Source organism: Silurus aristotelis (genome assembly GCF_946808225.1).
Source record: "Silurus aristotelis genome assembly, chromosome: 28".
NCBI classification, from domain to species: Eukaryota; Metazoa; Chordata; class Actinopteri; order Siluriformes; family Siluridae; genus Silurus; species Silurus aristotelis.
This window is the reverse complement of record NC_139601.1, coordinates 5,476,207-5,492,647: the sequence shown is the minus strand read 5'-3', so window position 1 is coordinate 5,492,647 and position 16,441 is coordinate 5,476,207. Positions and strand designations below refer to the sequence as shown.

Below are 16,441 nucleotides of genomic sequence, written 5' to 3'. Positions count from 1 at the left end.
ATATATTATATATATATTGTTTTTAATATTTGATAGATTACTGATATTTTTATGTATTATTTAAAAAATCTAAAACAAAAAATTCAGGGCTATACATGCATCACACTTACAAGTGCCATCATCTGAAGTAAAAGCACATTGTTATACAGCTGGCCATCCTAAAAACCACCCTGTAACCACCCTATTACTTAGTGATCTCACAAAATCATAATTGTTACACTGTCCCACAATTTATGCACAATCTTTCAATTATTCTAAAGCTCCATAATGCACTGCCTCACAATTGATACACAGTTCTGGAGTTGCATAAGCCCATTTATTTTTTGCATATATTCTGTTGTTTCACAAACTCTTCACAATCCTGCAGCAACTGCACAGTCTCCTAACCAGGCTGTGGTTATTCCACATTTTACAATTTGCTTTTTTAAATTTCTACAATTTAACACAACCTGAAGGAACTGTGCAGTTCCCTACCACTGACTGTTTAACAGGTGAAGCAGGCACAAACAAATCTTTTAAAGTATTTTATTTTCACCCTGTATCTTCTGCCTAAAGGTAGCAGCTGGTACCCTTCAGCAAACAGCTGAAGGACATGGATCGGTCCACATGAATTTTGTAACTCCTCTGAGCAAAGTGCATTCATTTATGGACCGAGGAGATTTTTTTTGGTATTACCTTTACTGCCGTCTTTATTATGGCACTGATGTGAGATTCTGAAAGACCATGCTTGCAACTATAATAAAATTCTGTCTGGAACATAGACTATCAAGTTGGGTTTCAGAGTGAATATATAATCAATATTGGATCGGAAGATAGAAGATAGAAACTTCTGTGTTTGTTGTGAGTGTTGTGGATGATTAACTGACTATGGAGTCCTACTCTATATGGATCGAACACCAGCTCATCTTTTCATTCCAATTATAATCACATCACAGTGTCCAGAGTCGACATGATCAATTCTAACAAACTAACTAACTAGCCAAAAAAATGGCTATATTCCTTAGGTGTAGAGTTTGTAAAGATACAGAGGTTCAGGTTTTTACATCACTTCTCTCCACGTTTTATTCAGATTCCATTCTGAAAAGTCCAATCCAATAGAAACCTTAAGACTCTTCCATCCGACATATATATATATATATATTTTTTTATCATAGCCACTGATATTGAAATATATTTGCAGTAAGAAAGATGTCCCCTGAAAAGTAAGGATGTGTATGATTATTTCCATTTTTTTAAACTGTGGATTGTTTAAGAAAGTCATGAATCTCAGCACACCAGTCTTTGCCACTGAAAGAACAAATGAAACAAAGAATATTTAAAAAAAATATTGATGAACAAATTAATTAATTAATCTCTTTTAATAAAACTCATAAATAGGTAAAAAAAAAAAAAAAAGTGCTGCTGAAGGAAAGCTACCATGGATCCAGTGCTCTTATCATTCCACAATTTACGTAATGGCACAAACATCTTAACATAGAGTAATGCAGTTTTTGTTTTAATTGTGGATGCACTTGTATTCAATTTAACTGGCTTCATTCCACTGAACACTGTGTACTGGGCCGTCATGTTATAACAGATGGTGTAATAAAAGAGGAAGGAATTCGTTCCATTCATCTTTATAACCTCGTCTATGAAAATCTTTAGAGCCTTGTTGCTTGGTCATTTTGGGATGTTTAGACAGAAATTACAGTTCAAAGCTCTGTAGTGGGCATTCTGTCAGAGCAGAGAGTGGTACTGTGAACAACAGTGAACTACAGTAGTAAAACCAAAAACACAACAAAATTTCGATTTACTGTTTTGCTTTTGATTTTTTTTGTGTGTGTTTTGCACATAGAGGCCACCGTAATTAAGAGTCCAAACTGACAAATTTCTACAGATCAGAGTTCATTTTTTGCTTTTACTGATATATGTACCTGTGAGTAATAACGCCAGCCAAATATTTTTCTGTGTTTATCACTAGTTTATCACTCACACAGCTCAGAGGTTTAGTTGTATCTGACTCTCTCTTTTGAAAGAACAGCATTTATTTGCAAGAAAATGAAAAACTAAACAACCCAGAGTTGTTCAGACTTGTACATCGGGCAAATTGCTGGTAATTTGTTTGATCAGCCTCTGACACAAGCTATCATTCTCCAATAGCACACAGCCAGTCCCTGCCTTATTACTCTCTCAATAATGCATCGCTTTCCTTTATAGAGTTGATACTTAACACTTCCCTGGCCTCTATCTCACTAGAGAGACCACTGTCTAAACCTAATATATGGTTAATTAAGAATAGTTTTCATCAACGCTGCATTACATGCTACTCTGAACTGCATAATTTTGCTCTAATCTTTTTTGATTGACCAAATCAGATTCCTGCTTTGCTTAATATTTCTCTAGGTGAGCCATCGTAAAAGAAAATTTTTAAAAGTTTTAAATGTAAATTTTGATTTAGCAACAGGGACATGATTTATTTCCAATTTCAAGAGAAACTGCCGAACGTGTGTCCATGTGCTCATAGTTTTTTTGGGCTTATTGCCAGAGCCGACGGTGGACATCCATCTGGGCCAGCATCTTTTATTCAGGAGACTCACGTAGACTCCGCAGCCATCTTGTGGCATGAAGACAATAGGACCAGTCTGTTTAATTATGTGCAAAATGTTATGATCATTTCTGTAGATACAACATGGTACGTGATGAGTGCTCTGTTTTGTCAGGTGTTTTTTTTTTAAGATTTCTTCTAATGGATTTACTGCAAAGACAAATTAAAGGAGGCAAATTGAAACTTTTCTGTTAGTACTTATATCAAACTGTTTTTACACTTTATAAAGTCAATAAACTATTATTTTTTCTGCACATTTCTAACTTGGCTTATGGTTGTTTCATCAGTCTTTTCTGTTATGAGGCTTGTTTTCTGTATAGCGAGCACTGAGGCGAATGCAAATGCAATCTAGATTATTCCATTCACATACACAGTCGAGGGACCTTTCCTCCTTTTGTTGTTTGATTTTTTTTTTTTTTTTTTTGCAGTGAACAAAGAACTAAATCCAGTTTCATTCTAGGAGATGAGAGCACCATTCCCTGCACACAGACACACTGTCATAATTTCATCTCCAGAGCCTAAAAAATTAAGCCCCCAATAAAACTCAGTATCTTTCTCATTTCCACGGACTGTCACCTGTATTTAAATTTTACATACTCACACACTCATGCTAAAGACTAAAAGAGACACAAGACATAGTATGTAGTTAGCACATTATTATCCAGACACCATTTCCGTTTAAAGCCTCTGCACCAAAACTCTCTCTCTCTCTCTCTCTCTCTCTCTCTCTCTCTCTCTCTCTCTCTCTCTCTCTTTCTCTAAAAACTTCTCTTGTATGCTACCCCATCACATACCCCCCTCCCTCCAAATCACCCCCCCATGACTTTGCAGCAGCAAGCGGAGCTGAAACCTGTAATGGTTGCCATGGAAACAGTCCAGTCAGCCAACAGCGTGTCTCTATCTGGCATGCATGGTGTACATGCAGCGTGCACTCGCTTCCCTCAGCTTCAGAACAACAAGCAACCCTCCATACAAATCCACAAGATCCTGTAATGAGACGTCTTTAAAGTAAAACAGTTTGACACTGTTTTATCACGCAGTCGGAACCCTCATTTTTAAAAATCAGAATGTATTTAGGGTGTTTTTAAATGCACATCTGCAATGAAATTAATAGGGAAGGCAATGAAAGATTGAAATCTCAGAGGATCTAAAGGGTTCTGGAGAAACTTATCCTCATATATAATATTATATCCATTTCGTATTGCATTTTCAGAGATAGAGAGGGTAGTCAATTTTTGGGCATCTCCTGTGGAGTTCCCTGGTGGTCACCTTTTTGTGCCATGCATGCCTTTAGAGTGCAGATTTTTATGACTTTTAAATATATATATATATATATATATATATATATATATATATATATATATATATATATATATATATATATATATATATATATGTACATTGTTTGTATTACAAACAAAAAAAAAAAAATCAGGCCGTGTATAGTATTTGAAATTCAGGCAACGTGTGTTTGGTTACTATCACGATTCCTCAAAACTTCCCTGGATCCCTGTATTTCAACCCAAATAGATTCCTGTTCTGGTTTATTACCCTGCTTTGCCCAGCAACCTTTTTTTCCCTTTAAGTGACTTAATCATTTTTCCTGGTAGAATAGGACACTTCCATTCATCATCAAGAGGGTGGCCCCGTGCACCACGCCAAAAGGCATGCACTGAAATGCAAATGTCACTCAGCATCGCACTATTTGCATGTCTCTAACACAGTGCTTTCACTGTGTGCCACAGTGGGATGGGGTGGGGTGACTTCCCCAAAGCATTACGTAAGGGCTCCTGATGAGAGCTAAATGCTATTCTCGTTTCCATCTTCATATCTCCCTAATTGTCACCCTTCAAGAAGTGCTCCTGGTGCCAGATTGACCCCTCGCTGACCTTTTTTTTTTTTTTGCTTGGATGATACTCCTTTTTTAATATTCCAATTCATGGTTTATATCATGTATGTCCTTTTTAATAGTCAAAAAACAAGTGCATCCTTTTGGGAATGCTAGTAAACAGCCAAGAAGGAAACATCTTGTGCAGAAAGCATTAGATCCATGGCAGTGCAATGCTGGAATAGCAAACTATTGTTTGAACAGAAAATGGGCACTGCTGGTAAGAGGACACACACTAGGCGTGATCCGTGCCTGCTTTTCCTACAGCGCAGAGCTTTCGACAGTGCCGAGCACAAGGTGCATCTGTTGCCATGGCAGCCTATCCAGTCCATGTGCTTTGAATGAGTGTGAAGCCCAGACTGGTAAAGGAGTGGCAGAAGCACAAAAAGCTCTATGCCAGCATCCTTCTATAGACCTTCTACAGATATCCCCCTCGTGTGTGTGTGTGTGTGTGTGTGTGTGTGTGTGTGTGTGTGTGTGTGTATGTGTGTGTGTGTGTGTGTGTGTGTGTGTGTGTGTGTGTGTGTGTGTGTGTGTGTGTGTTTTTGCAATCTCAGACAGCCAGCTTTAAAATGTTTCACTCTGACAAAGGCACTTCCCATAACATGAATCATTCAACACGTGTTACGGAAATGTCACGTACCCTGGATTTATATAAACACAACGCACCCAAAACACCACACACACAATACACATTGATTTACCCCAATGCAGAAATATTTGTGACAAAACCAGGTTTTTTTTTTTCTCATTCCATTTCTCAAAATCTTTAATATTACAGATATTCCCGTAGAAACTTTTTTTCTGTGAAATCAACACAACATTAGCTGTTATATAAGATTCTCTTGAGGTCGTCAGGTTCGTCATGCATGACTAAAGTACATCACTAGTATGAAAAAAGCCCTGTAAACATGAACACCGAATATTAATAAAACTGTGCGTGTGAAGAGAGCACAGAAATACATATTTCTGTCATGATTATTTGGCACACCTACGGTAAATATGTAGTACAATAATAATCGTAATGCGACAGTAAGGTTTCTGTTTTTTTTTTTTTTTTTTTTTTTTTGTTTGTTTTTTTTGCTTTTTTTAACTCGTTATACCTGTCAGCTTAGAAACATCGAATGCATGAAATAGCAAGAAATGAGGGTTGGGTTCAGGGTGGGAGAAGTGGGGGATACAGGGGGTGCAGGGGTATATTTGGGGTAGACCATGGTAATTCCTTAGTCAAGCTACATCCAAAACAAAAAGCATAAAAGGAAAATTAGGATTTTCCTGTCATTCTCTATAAAATTTTGCTCAGACCTCCAACACTGCAAAAAAAGGTATCCAAAGATTTAATAAATAGCCTTTTTTATCTTAAATACATAGTGAATCTCCTTTTGAAATTCACGGTGGAAGAGAAGTCGACATTGCTATTTTACCATTAACATCATCAGCCAGCGACTCAGCTAAGCCTCGGAACTACAGCTTTGGGGAAGAAGATACTGGTTCGATGTTAAGGGTACAATTTGCTCAGTCACTCTAATTGCTTCGTTATATCCCGGTAGGACAGGCCAGCCTTGCTTAAACAAGGCAATGCCCCCCTCATTGCACATAGCTCGAATGAAGTTTGGAAAACACAGTATTCCCTTTCCCATTCCTGGGCCCCCTTTTCGTCCAGATTCCCGTGCATGCCCGCCGCATTGTCCATCAGCCATCCCTGTTCGATGGAAAGAGGGTGTTCGGAGAGCAAGAGTGTGACGTGCTTGGTTGCCAGATGGGAGAGGGGGTTGCTTCTTTACAATGTCTTTGGGTACACACATCAAAGGTCAAGTGTCTTTGGAATCCACTCACGCAGACGAGGACGACTTGTCCGCCGCCTTCTCCAGCCCCTCAGCATCACCATCTTCCTCGACTGTAAAAAGGCAGAGAGGAAAACAGAGTTGAGAGACGTGGGGGGGTTTGGGATGCACTACATGCTCATACATGTTCTAGTCTGCTACTCATTCTCCTGTACAGATGCGTGCATATGGATGGCTTCAGAATGAATTTCTGTTGTCTGACTGATAATGCAAGTGCGAAATCCTGTCATGTCCCGTGATGTGAGGCAGAATGCAAACCCTGAGAGCACTGGAACATGAATGGCGCATGAAAAATTGCGCACCAAATACATGACGCATGAGCACGAACATAAAAATGTGATCAACAAACCATTAATAAAAAAAGAAACAATAACAATAACAACAAATAAACAAACAACGACCTTACCTCGTTTGCTTCTCCCAATCTGGCCAAGCTTGGGTGGTCGCTTGTTTTGGTTGCCGCTGAAGAAGTTGTTGGTGTCCTGCAGGCGACAGGTAAACGAGAGGTGATCCTCGTCGTCGCCGTCGTTCCCATAATGAGCCATTTTTTCCTCGCTGTATGGCAGCACCTCCGACATGCTGAAAGCACGGAAGCCAGGCGCGCTAAAAACCGCAGCTGCCGCTCCGTTTAACCCTCCCTCCTCTCTTTCTCTCCGCGAGCGAGGACACACTCTCTCTCTCACACACACACACGCAGAGGAAAAAAAACACGCGCGCACGGACGCACGCACACACCCGCGTATACGAGCGCACACACCGCACACGCGCACGCTTCGCGGCGAGCCTCTCTTTTTTCCCTTTCTCGACCGCTCAAGCCTTTTAGCGCGCGCTCTCCTTCTTGCCTCGCGCGCTTCTTCTGTCTTCCTGCGTGGGGTAACTGGGGACGTCCCCCTGTACGTGGGGCTGAAAAAATAAATAGCTCCTGCCCTTTTTTTTCTCTCTCAACAAAGAAAGGTTTTTCTGGAGGGATTTCCGAACGCGGAAAGTCGTTTCGAGCGGGAGCGTCCGAGGAGGCGTGCGTGTGCGTGTGTGTATGCGCGTGTATCTGCGCGCGCTAGGCTCACGGGGACTGAAGCGTGGCGCTGGGGGGGGAAACACACCTGAGAATTGCATGCAAATGGAGAAGCAATGCAAAACAAAAGCCCGGCGCAAGTCTTGGTGGTGTGTTTGTGTGGTAAGAAGAAAGAATCACGTCATCAGTGGCGCGTTTCCCCCCCGGAAAGTGAAGGAACGCCTGCGGAGTTTCGGCTGTGATATTTTCCAGGGTCAAATACCACGGTCCTCGTGTGTGCGCCCAGTGAACATTTCATTAGATAAATACAGACTACCATGGACTACAGGCGCATTTCAGACGTGTCTCACTGATTGTAGTCTATCTGTTGCTACGCACAATATGTTAACCTCCTCCCCACGCAAAACACACAACAGTCAATGTAAAGCGATTACAATAAGACCACTGATTATTCTCAATACAGCAGCCACACAAGTGTATCATCCACAAAAGGCATTGTTGATACTTTCAAACACAACCAAACATATCCAATCTAATAGCAGTGCTGGAATCAAAAACTGACAGATGATGAGCACTCAGGATAGTGATGGGAGTGGTCCGTCCCTAGATGGTCTGTCACAAAGCACTATGCACCCACATATTCACGATTATCTTAGCCTGTCCACCTACTGGCATGTTTTTGGGAGGTGGGTGGAAATCTGAAAACCTAGAGAAAACCTACACAGGCATGGGCTGAGAAATTGTGGACGCTCTGCACAGATAGTAACCCACGTTCAGGTTTGAATCGGGAATACAAGTGCATCAAGAATATGTCAGGAATAGTATACACACATGATACCAGTGCCACACATAAGAACCATATGAGTGTCAGTCTGCTGAGGTCCACCAGCCAAACATCATCTGCTCAGGGTTGGTTATATGATTTAAAGTGCATGGCAACAAAATGATATATGGCTACACTGATATACAGCTATATGGTCTATGTCAGGTAGGATTACTATATATATATACTATATACTATGTTTCCTAATAAAATGCATTTACACATTCAGTCATTGAAAAGAATTTAGCAGCACAGCTGGTCCACTCGAACAGTACAGTAGATTCTGTATGATCACCATGACTCATACAGCAGCGAGCGTAGAGATGTCTGACGCAAGCCTCAGTCCAAAAAGGCAGACAGCTGTTTACATTCCTGTGCTTTTTCACTTGTTTTTGTAGTAGGTTGGAGAGAGACATGATGCAAGTTCAAGGCCAGCCGAGGTTGATTTATTTTTTATTTTTTGCATTTGTTTATTTTTGTTTGTCTGTGCAATCTTACATGGAGTGGGTGAAAATAGCTCTGACTGATTTCAGGAGAAACTCATAGTCAAATCACTTATCATGATACAAATAAGGAAGGAAAAAAATATATTTGAAAGAGAGATAGCAAGCAAAAAAATAAATCCCACTGTGCAACTGAGCATTGGCTGAGCTCTACTCATTTATTTACCAAACGTCAAAAAGGGTCCATCCTGATGGGTCGATATAGAACTATTCTTCACTCCCTGCCTTCAGTAGGCCTGCTTTACTTAAACAATGAATGATTGTGACTGTCATACTTTGACTACATATATCTGCACCAGTCTGAACCAAATTGCTTTGAGGATATTTTAATATATAGCACCATACAAGCTGTTTACAGGTTCACCAGTGTTATTAAGCATGGTGTAACAGAATCCGGCTTTACACCGAATCCTGATCCAATTGTTTTCAATGGAACAATGCTGTGAATGCCTTTCAGTTTGGCGAAAGGGTGACAATAATAAAACGGCTTTGTAACATGTATGAATAAATAGGTGTGAATGGCTGTTAACACAGTATCTTACTATCTACTGCTGGGATCACTTTACACCATGATATCAAGAGCAGGCAGTGAAACTAGAAACTCTGTCTCAATGCCAGCTTTAACAAAAAAAAAGCCTGTGCTGTCACACCCAATCTTGCTTGCTATACAGACATAATTCATAAGCATACACGTTTCTATTAGCCATTTCATTGTGTACTTCAGCTTATTCAATTCTACAATATTTGTCATTATTGAAATTATTTTTCCGCTTTCAAAGATATTCATTATACAGCTATAACTTATAGCTTTGCACAGAGATTTGCTCCACTCCTTAAATACTCAAAAATGTATACTTTTATACAGTGTTATAGCTGTAATAACAAATTGACAGTAAATATTGATTGATTGGTTTCATGCATGTATGTATGTCACATTCTGACATTTTATATGTCCTATATCTACACATCACCCAAGATGGATTTCAAGGCCAGTGGATTTCCGTACTTTCTTTGACATCGTATAAAGGACCTGTAAATGGTACGGTCTATCCACCTGCGGAACCTGGCCACAGCCGTGTAGACTCCGGGAAAACCGGTATCCCCACAGATGTTTCCCCAGGAGGAAAGGCCATAAAGTTGTCCCTTACACACGAGCGACTCTCCAGAATTCCACTAGAACAGCATAACATTTAATATTAATGATTAACTTTGTTCATGCAATCACTCAAAATAAATTATTGTCAGCCTAACAAGTGGTTTGGGGAAGGAGAGTGGTTCTGAAACAAGAGGAATAAATCAATAAGTGTATTGACACTAGTGTTCAATATAGAGATAGAGAGTGTATTCTGTAATTAACACTACAATCATCTGAGTGAAGTGCTGTTTCGAAAAAGTTGAAACCTTGGGGACTAAGTGAATAAGTGATCAATCTTCATATGATGCGAAAAGAAAACCTTTTTGTGATGATTTACAATGGTATATCAATGCTAGACAGACAATAACACAGATGCAAACACAACATGACCATCTCCATTAGATTCTACCTCATGCTCAGTGTAAATAATGAATACACTACAGTTTGTGTTGGTTTAAGAAGCTAGACTTGAGCTGACTGACACAGCTATCTACTGAACCTGCTATCTAGTTGCTAGCTACTTTACAGTACTGATCTTTAGCTAGTATCGGCAAAAGTAGTGTCTTGGCTTAACTCACCACACATGTAAAGACAAACTAAGTTGAGCTTAAGCTGATGATCTCAATGATTAATAGGAGATCACAGTTGTTTTCAACAAGCAATTACGGATCATGGTAATTTTAAAGACCTTTACTGATCATGACTATTTCAAACAGCCAATCAGTAATCACAGTTGTTCCCAAAAGCCATAAATTGATTGTTAACTGATTGCTCCTAAAGTCAAGTGTGTTCAGATAATGTTCTTTTTTTCTTTAACACATTTTGTTAAACGTAAAACAAAACACAAAATAAATAGGTATTTTAACACATTGTCTGACATCAAACCATTAAGGCCTGATACCTTGCATGTGTCCTTTTCTCCAGTTCTGTAGTCAGCACAGATCATATTGCTTGTAATATTTCCATTGATGGACTTGCTGCTATTACACTTAGCTGTGGAGATGATTGGCAGATTTACAGAGTGAAGTGTAAGGAGGCTCACACCCTTGCCCTGGCTTGTGGATCTCCAACCAGACACCTGACACGACTGGCCAGGCAGCACTCCTGTGTTTTGTTTTGGAAGAGGAGCCAGGGAAACATACCTGTTCAGCTTTATTGGAGCCCGGAGCTAAAGCAAACATAGAAAGGGTGTAGAGATTAGAGCTGGGCATGTGGTTTATTCTCGGGCATTTAATCACAGCATCCTTCTGGTAAGGATTAAAGATAATATTTACACTGGCACTGGTATTCGATTTAAGTAATATACTGACAGTTGGCTATTAAATTAAATATTCTGACCCAGTTCTATCTTAAATGCACAAATATATAACCTGTATTTATGACTATCACCTCAATAAATGGAATAAGGCTGTCATTGGATCAAGAGTAGGACGATCTTAATGTTTATAAAAAATGTATATATATATATATATATATATATATATATATATATATATATATATATATATATATATATATATATATATATATATATATATATATAAATGTAATGTAATGTAATATTATATAAATTAAATACAAATATATATACAGTACAGTATTTTTAGTTTTTGGCAGGTGTGAAAAATGTAAGAATCACTTTTTCAATTAACAAAATGGCTTTGGAAATGAACAAATCAATTATTCAAAAATCAGAAATTATTCAAATCAATATTTGGTGTCACCACTATTTGCCAGCGAACCAGCGTAATTTGTTTTAGGTACACTAATATACCTGACTCTGACCCAACATGGTGGTCTGAAGCCATTCTTTCTTTACAGCAATTTTCTACACCTACTTAAAACTTTTTAGTACAACATATATATACTGATATATATATATATATATATATATATATATATATATATATATATATATATATATATATATATATAGTATCTTACAAAAGTAAGTACGTTCACCCCTCAATTTCAGCAACCATTTTAGTATAAAAGCCACATGTCCTATTCATCATGTTCATGTTCATGTCTGCTTGACAAGACCATATAAATTTGTGTATCTTGTATTAGAGTAGTTAAAATTTGGTGCTTTGAGTACAGTTCTCCCATACTGACCACTGGATAGTCAACATGGCACCTCATGGCAAGGAACACTCGGAGGATTTGAGAATTGTTGATCTACACAAAGATGGCCGAGGCTATGAAAAGATCAGTAACACCCTGAAACCGAGTTGCAGTACAGTAGCCAGGTTAATTCAGAGGTTTTCCGAGACAGGCTCCACTCAGAACAGGCCTCGAAAGGGTCGATCAAAGAAATTGAGTCCTCTTGCTGTGCATCAAGTGCAGAAGATGCTTAAAAAAACAGAAGCATGAGTGCTGCCAGCATTGCTTTAGAGGTTGCAGGAGCATAAGGTCCGCTTGTCAGTGCTCAGACCATACGTCACAACACGCTGTAATAAGTCGATTTGCATGGCCGTCGTCCCAGAAGGAAGCCTCTTCTGAAGCTGGCTCACAAGAAAGCCCATAAACAGTTACCTGAAGAAAACCTCCCCAAGAGCATAAAGTACTGGAACCATGTCCTGTTGTCTGATGAGACTAAGATAAACTTCTTTGACTCAGATGGTGTCCAGCATGTGTGGCAATGGTCTGGTGAGAAGTTGCAAGAAAATAGTGCCTTGCCTACAGTCAAACATGATGGTGGTAAGCATAATGGTTTGGGGGCTGCATGAGTGCTGCTGGTACTGGGGAGCTGCGGTTCATTAAGGGGTAAAAGGGATTCCAACATGTACTGTGACATTCTGAAGCAGAACATGATGCCCTCCCTTCAGAAACTGGGCAAAACCGCAGGTTTCCAACATGAAAACGACCCCAAACACACTGCCAAGATGACAAGTCCCTTGCTAAAGGTAGTGGCCAAGTATGTCTCTAGACCTGAACCCTATTGAAAACCTGTGGGGCATCCTGAAGGGGAAGGTGAAGAATCGCCATTTGTCTAACATCCAGCAGCTCCATGATGTAATTACGGAGGAGTGGAACAGGATCCCAGCAACAACCTGTGCAGCTTTGGTGAATTCCATGCCCAGGAGAATTACTGTAAGACAGTGCTAGATAACAATGGTACTCACACAAAATATTGACACTTTAGACACAGTTTTGACGTTGAATTAGAGTGTTCTCACTTTTGTTGCCAGTTATTTTGAAAATGAATGGCTGCAGGTTGAGTTATTTTCACAGGACAGTAAATCTATACTGCTATACAAGCTGCACACTGACTACTCTAAAAATATATCTTTATATCTAAATATTATATATATATATATATATATATATATATATATATATATATATATATATATATATATATATATATATATATATATATATATATATATATATATACTTTTTGCTGTTGCCAATATAATGCATCCATACAATCTACAATGCATTATAGTCAATGTCAGAAAGGCATGATAAATCATAATTATAACAATAACAATATATGCAGTACAGTATTACATGCCTTATAAATACTTTATGATGCTGCATTTTTGTATAATATTAACACTGGAATCTCTACATGCCAAACAGTTGTACCTTAATGAGCATGATGTCTGCGTTATAGCTGCTCTTGTTGTACAGTGGGTGAGGGGTAAAAGAATGAGGTTTGGAATACTGCTCCATCCCTTCGTACTTGCCGAGAGAGTTGTCTCCAGCCACTATCATCATCTGATCCACCCTGAGTGCAAGACATCTGCATCTCATACATGATAAATAAGTGTCATTTCACACCTGAAACTCACTACAAGGCCAGGGACGCTCAGTTCAGACTTGGAAGGTGTGATGGCACAGCGAATGTTCAGTCATATCAGTTACATAATCAGCATTTTGCGGTTATTTCACCGTTCTGATGTATTATAAGATCTGTATTATTATGTTTACTATTGAAACAATGGAATGGTAATGGTCAGTATATTTTTCACCTGTAGGACAGAGATTTTTTTGTTGATTCTTTGTAACATGACATAACTAACTCTTTTGCCACATCACATCACACCTACCCTTCGTTAGTTATTTTCCTATCGCAGCATACCCCACAGTCTGTTATTTATTACTCTTTATTGCTATCATTTGCTGTTGTTCACTAATAGTTATAAAATAGGAAATGTTATTAAAAAAAGTAAAAAATGACGCATATTCTTAATGATATACTATAAATAAACATCCTTATATTTAGCTGTCTGCATTTATTTTATGCATGTGTTCAACAGATGTATCAGTTACCTTTCTGCACTTAATTAGAGTGCCTGCTGAGACACAGTGGGTCAGTATTGGAGGTTTGAGGCAAAGAATTGCATTCACAACTGCAGATAAGCATTTGAATTATTGTGAAACACAATAATGACACATCAAGGTTACTCTTCTCATAGTGGGCCAGTGTTTCCAGTTTTTCAGCTTGTACATCATCCAAAGCGTCGGCGATTGGCCTGAGACTTTGTGTCTCTTCCATGCCGTGATTCAGTGTATAATTTACAAACAGCAAAAAGAAAAATGTAAAGTAGAAAATAACTCACCCTGTATTACAATGTGCAGCAGTGAGAACCCAGTATTTATGAACCAGTGATCCTACACAGAAATGCTGGCCTTTTGTGGTTTGCAAAGACACAATATATCTGGCTAAATGTGGCGATGGTGCATAATCTTTAGCTCTCTGGCTCTGATAAAAATCTTGACCTGGTAAAAAAAAAATTACAGATTGTTCAAGACTTAAAGACCTTTGAGGCATCACAGATGGCTTATCTAAGACAAAAAATACCCCAGAGAGAAGAAAAACAACAGATTTACTCGCTTCCTAACGAGAAATGTGACTGACTATTAAGCAGGCTGAATACAAAACAAGAAAAGCACAAGTGTAAGTCATTGTCGTTGCTTGTGGGAACTTCAAACTTTAAGGGTTCCATACATTTTCCCTGGTGGATCGTGTTTATGCAGAATTTAAACATAAACAGGTTATAAATAAGTGACATTAATAATAATACCCAAAAAGATCAAACATTGCAGGCAGGACAAAATAAAATCACAGAAGTCTACAGAGAACAGAGATCATTACTATTAAAAATCTTTGACTCTTGTTCAGGTACCATTTCATTTCAGATAAATAAATATGTTTAAACAACCGAAAGCCAACCTTTATTAAAATTGTACATACCGCTGGCTGTACAGAGCTTCACAAGCACAAAGGTCCAAAACAACATTCTCAGCATGACTGCAACAGAAGGTGAATACATGCAATACTGCCTGGCCAAACCAGACTAAAACTGAAGAATCACCTCTCAACTCCTAGAGGAAACCACATCATAAGCTGTCCACAAGTGTCTAAGGTTCCAGTTTCAGCTTGGCAAAAATTCATGCTTCATTGAGGCAAATAAAGTGTTCACACTCCTCTTTGACCCAGCAGGAAGACATAATGCCTGTATTATTACAGTATATGAACTTTGCATGTCAATTATATTTTATAAGCACCCAGTCTACAATATCATAATGTGAAGCACTTTAAAACGCTTTCCCCAAACACACAACTGTATATTTTCTAATAAGTGCATAATTTTATGATTGACTGAGCTGAATGTACATGATAGTATAGTATACTTTCACCATAAGTGTTAACCTGTTAAGGAACAGTTTGTAACTTTTAGTGCGTTTTCTTCAATGTGAGGCAAATTCCATTTGTAGTGTAAAACCATCCATACCCATCTTTAATGCTTTAGTGCTCATCTTTAGCTCGGGTGGAGCCTAATTTTGGGCTGGAAAAATGTTAACAGAACAGTGAAATCATTTGCCTTTATGCATTTATGACACCTTTGCTTTGGGGCTTTTCCTGTCACTATTGCTATCTTACCAGTGGTTTGTTCCCTAAATATGTGCACCTGCACTATGTTTCACTTGTTCCTTATAAATAAATCAACCAGTCAATCAACCAGTCAATCAACATATCAATCTATCAACATATCAATTTATCAATCAATCAATCAATCCACCAATCAATCAAACAATCCATCTATCTATACATTTTCTATTTGTAATTTTTGTGTTTCCGACAATTAATAGCATTAGGCTCAATAGGTAACTTTTTAGTACTGCTATATAATCACATATACTCCTCATCCTCTACATGACACACGGTAAATCTAACCTGCACTGGTCTCTTTGTGTTGGCATGACTGCTGGTTTTCAGCTCCTGAGTTGTAACTTGGTTTGGAAAGACATCCTGTCCTGGTGTAGCTATCAGCCCCAGGGAAAAAACAGAACAATGCCATATAATGTGTACTCGCTCTGTAAGCACTGCTTAAAGAGGTCAGGAGTGAAGGAATGAACACACAAATATGGGCACCAAGAGATTATAAGCTGATAACACAGTGGGAAACGGTCTGATCTCAGCAACAAAATCTAGGGTATTGCCTGACTGGTGATTGTGGATTAGTTTGAAGGAGCTGGTTACATCAATCTGTACTGGTACTTAAAAAAAAAAAAAAAAAAAAAAAAAAAAGGTTGTTACAGATTTTTCGACTTTTCAGAAAGCAAAATATATCACGGCATCCAAAAATTCTTCTTGAACATTAGTTACTTTACTATAACCTATATAGTTATATAAGTA

The 16,441-nt window shown here is 38.5% G+C and overlaps 2 protein-coding genes across 2 annotated transcripts; both read right to left on the bottom strand.

The window, feature by feature from the left end:
* Positions 1–5,510: 5,510 nt before the first annotated feature.
* camk2n1a (calcium/calmodulin dependent protein kinase II inhibitor 1a) lies at positions 5,511–8,121 on the bottom strand. Its single transcript, XM_083534330.1, has 2 exons — positions 6,723–8,121; positions 5,511–6,369 (listed from the first exon to the last, which is right to left on the bottom strand). Exons 1-2 carry the CDS (start codon positions 6,892–6,894, stop codon positions 6,305–6,307), a joined length of 237 nt encoding a protein of 78 aa, XP_083390456.1. The 5' UTR covers positions 6,895–8,121; the 3' UTR covers positions 5,511–6,304.
* A 475-nt stretch (positions 8,122–8,596) lies between these two features.
* Positions 8,597–16,103, bottom strand: LOC310722270 (trypsin-3-like; the record flags this gene model as incomplete). The annotated part of the gene is made up of 5 exons (XM_083534621.1): positions 8,597–9,827; positions 10,691–10,957; positions 13,384–13,540; positions 14,361–14,520; positions 15,980–16,103. 5 exons carry the CDS (start codon positions 16,101–16,103, stop codon positions 9,615–9,617), a joined length of 921 nt encoding a protein of 306 aa, XP_083390747.1. The 3' UTR covers positions 8,597–9,614.
* Positions 16,104–16,441: the final 338 nt, after the last annotated feature.

Excerpts from the sequence above, each read along its gene's own strand:
- camk2n1a (XM_083534330.1), bottom strand. The coding sequence starts at position 6,894 with ATGTCGGAGGTGCTGCCATACAGCGAGGAAAAAATGGCTCATTATGGG. Across the intron at positions 6,370-6,722 it reads GATTGGGAGAAGCAAACGAG|TCGAGGAAGATGGTGATGCT; the intron begins GTAAGGTCGTTG and ends GCCTTTTTACAG.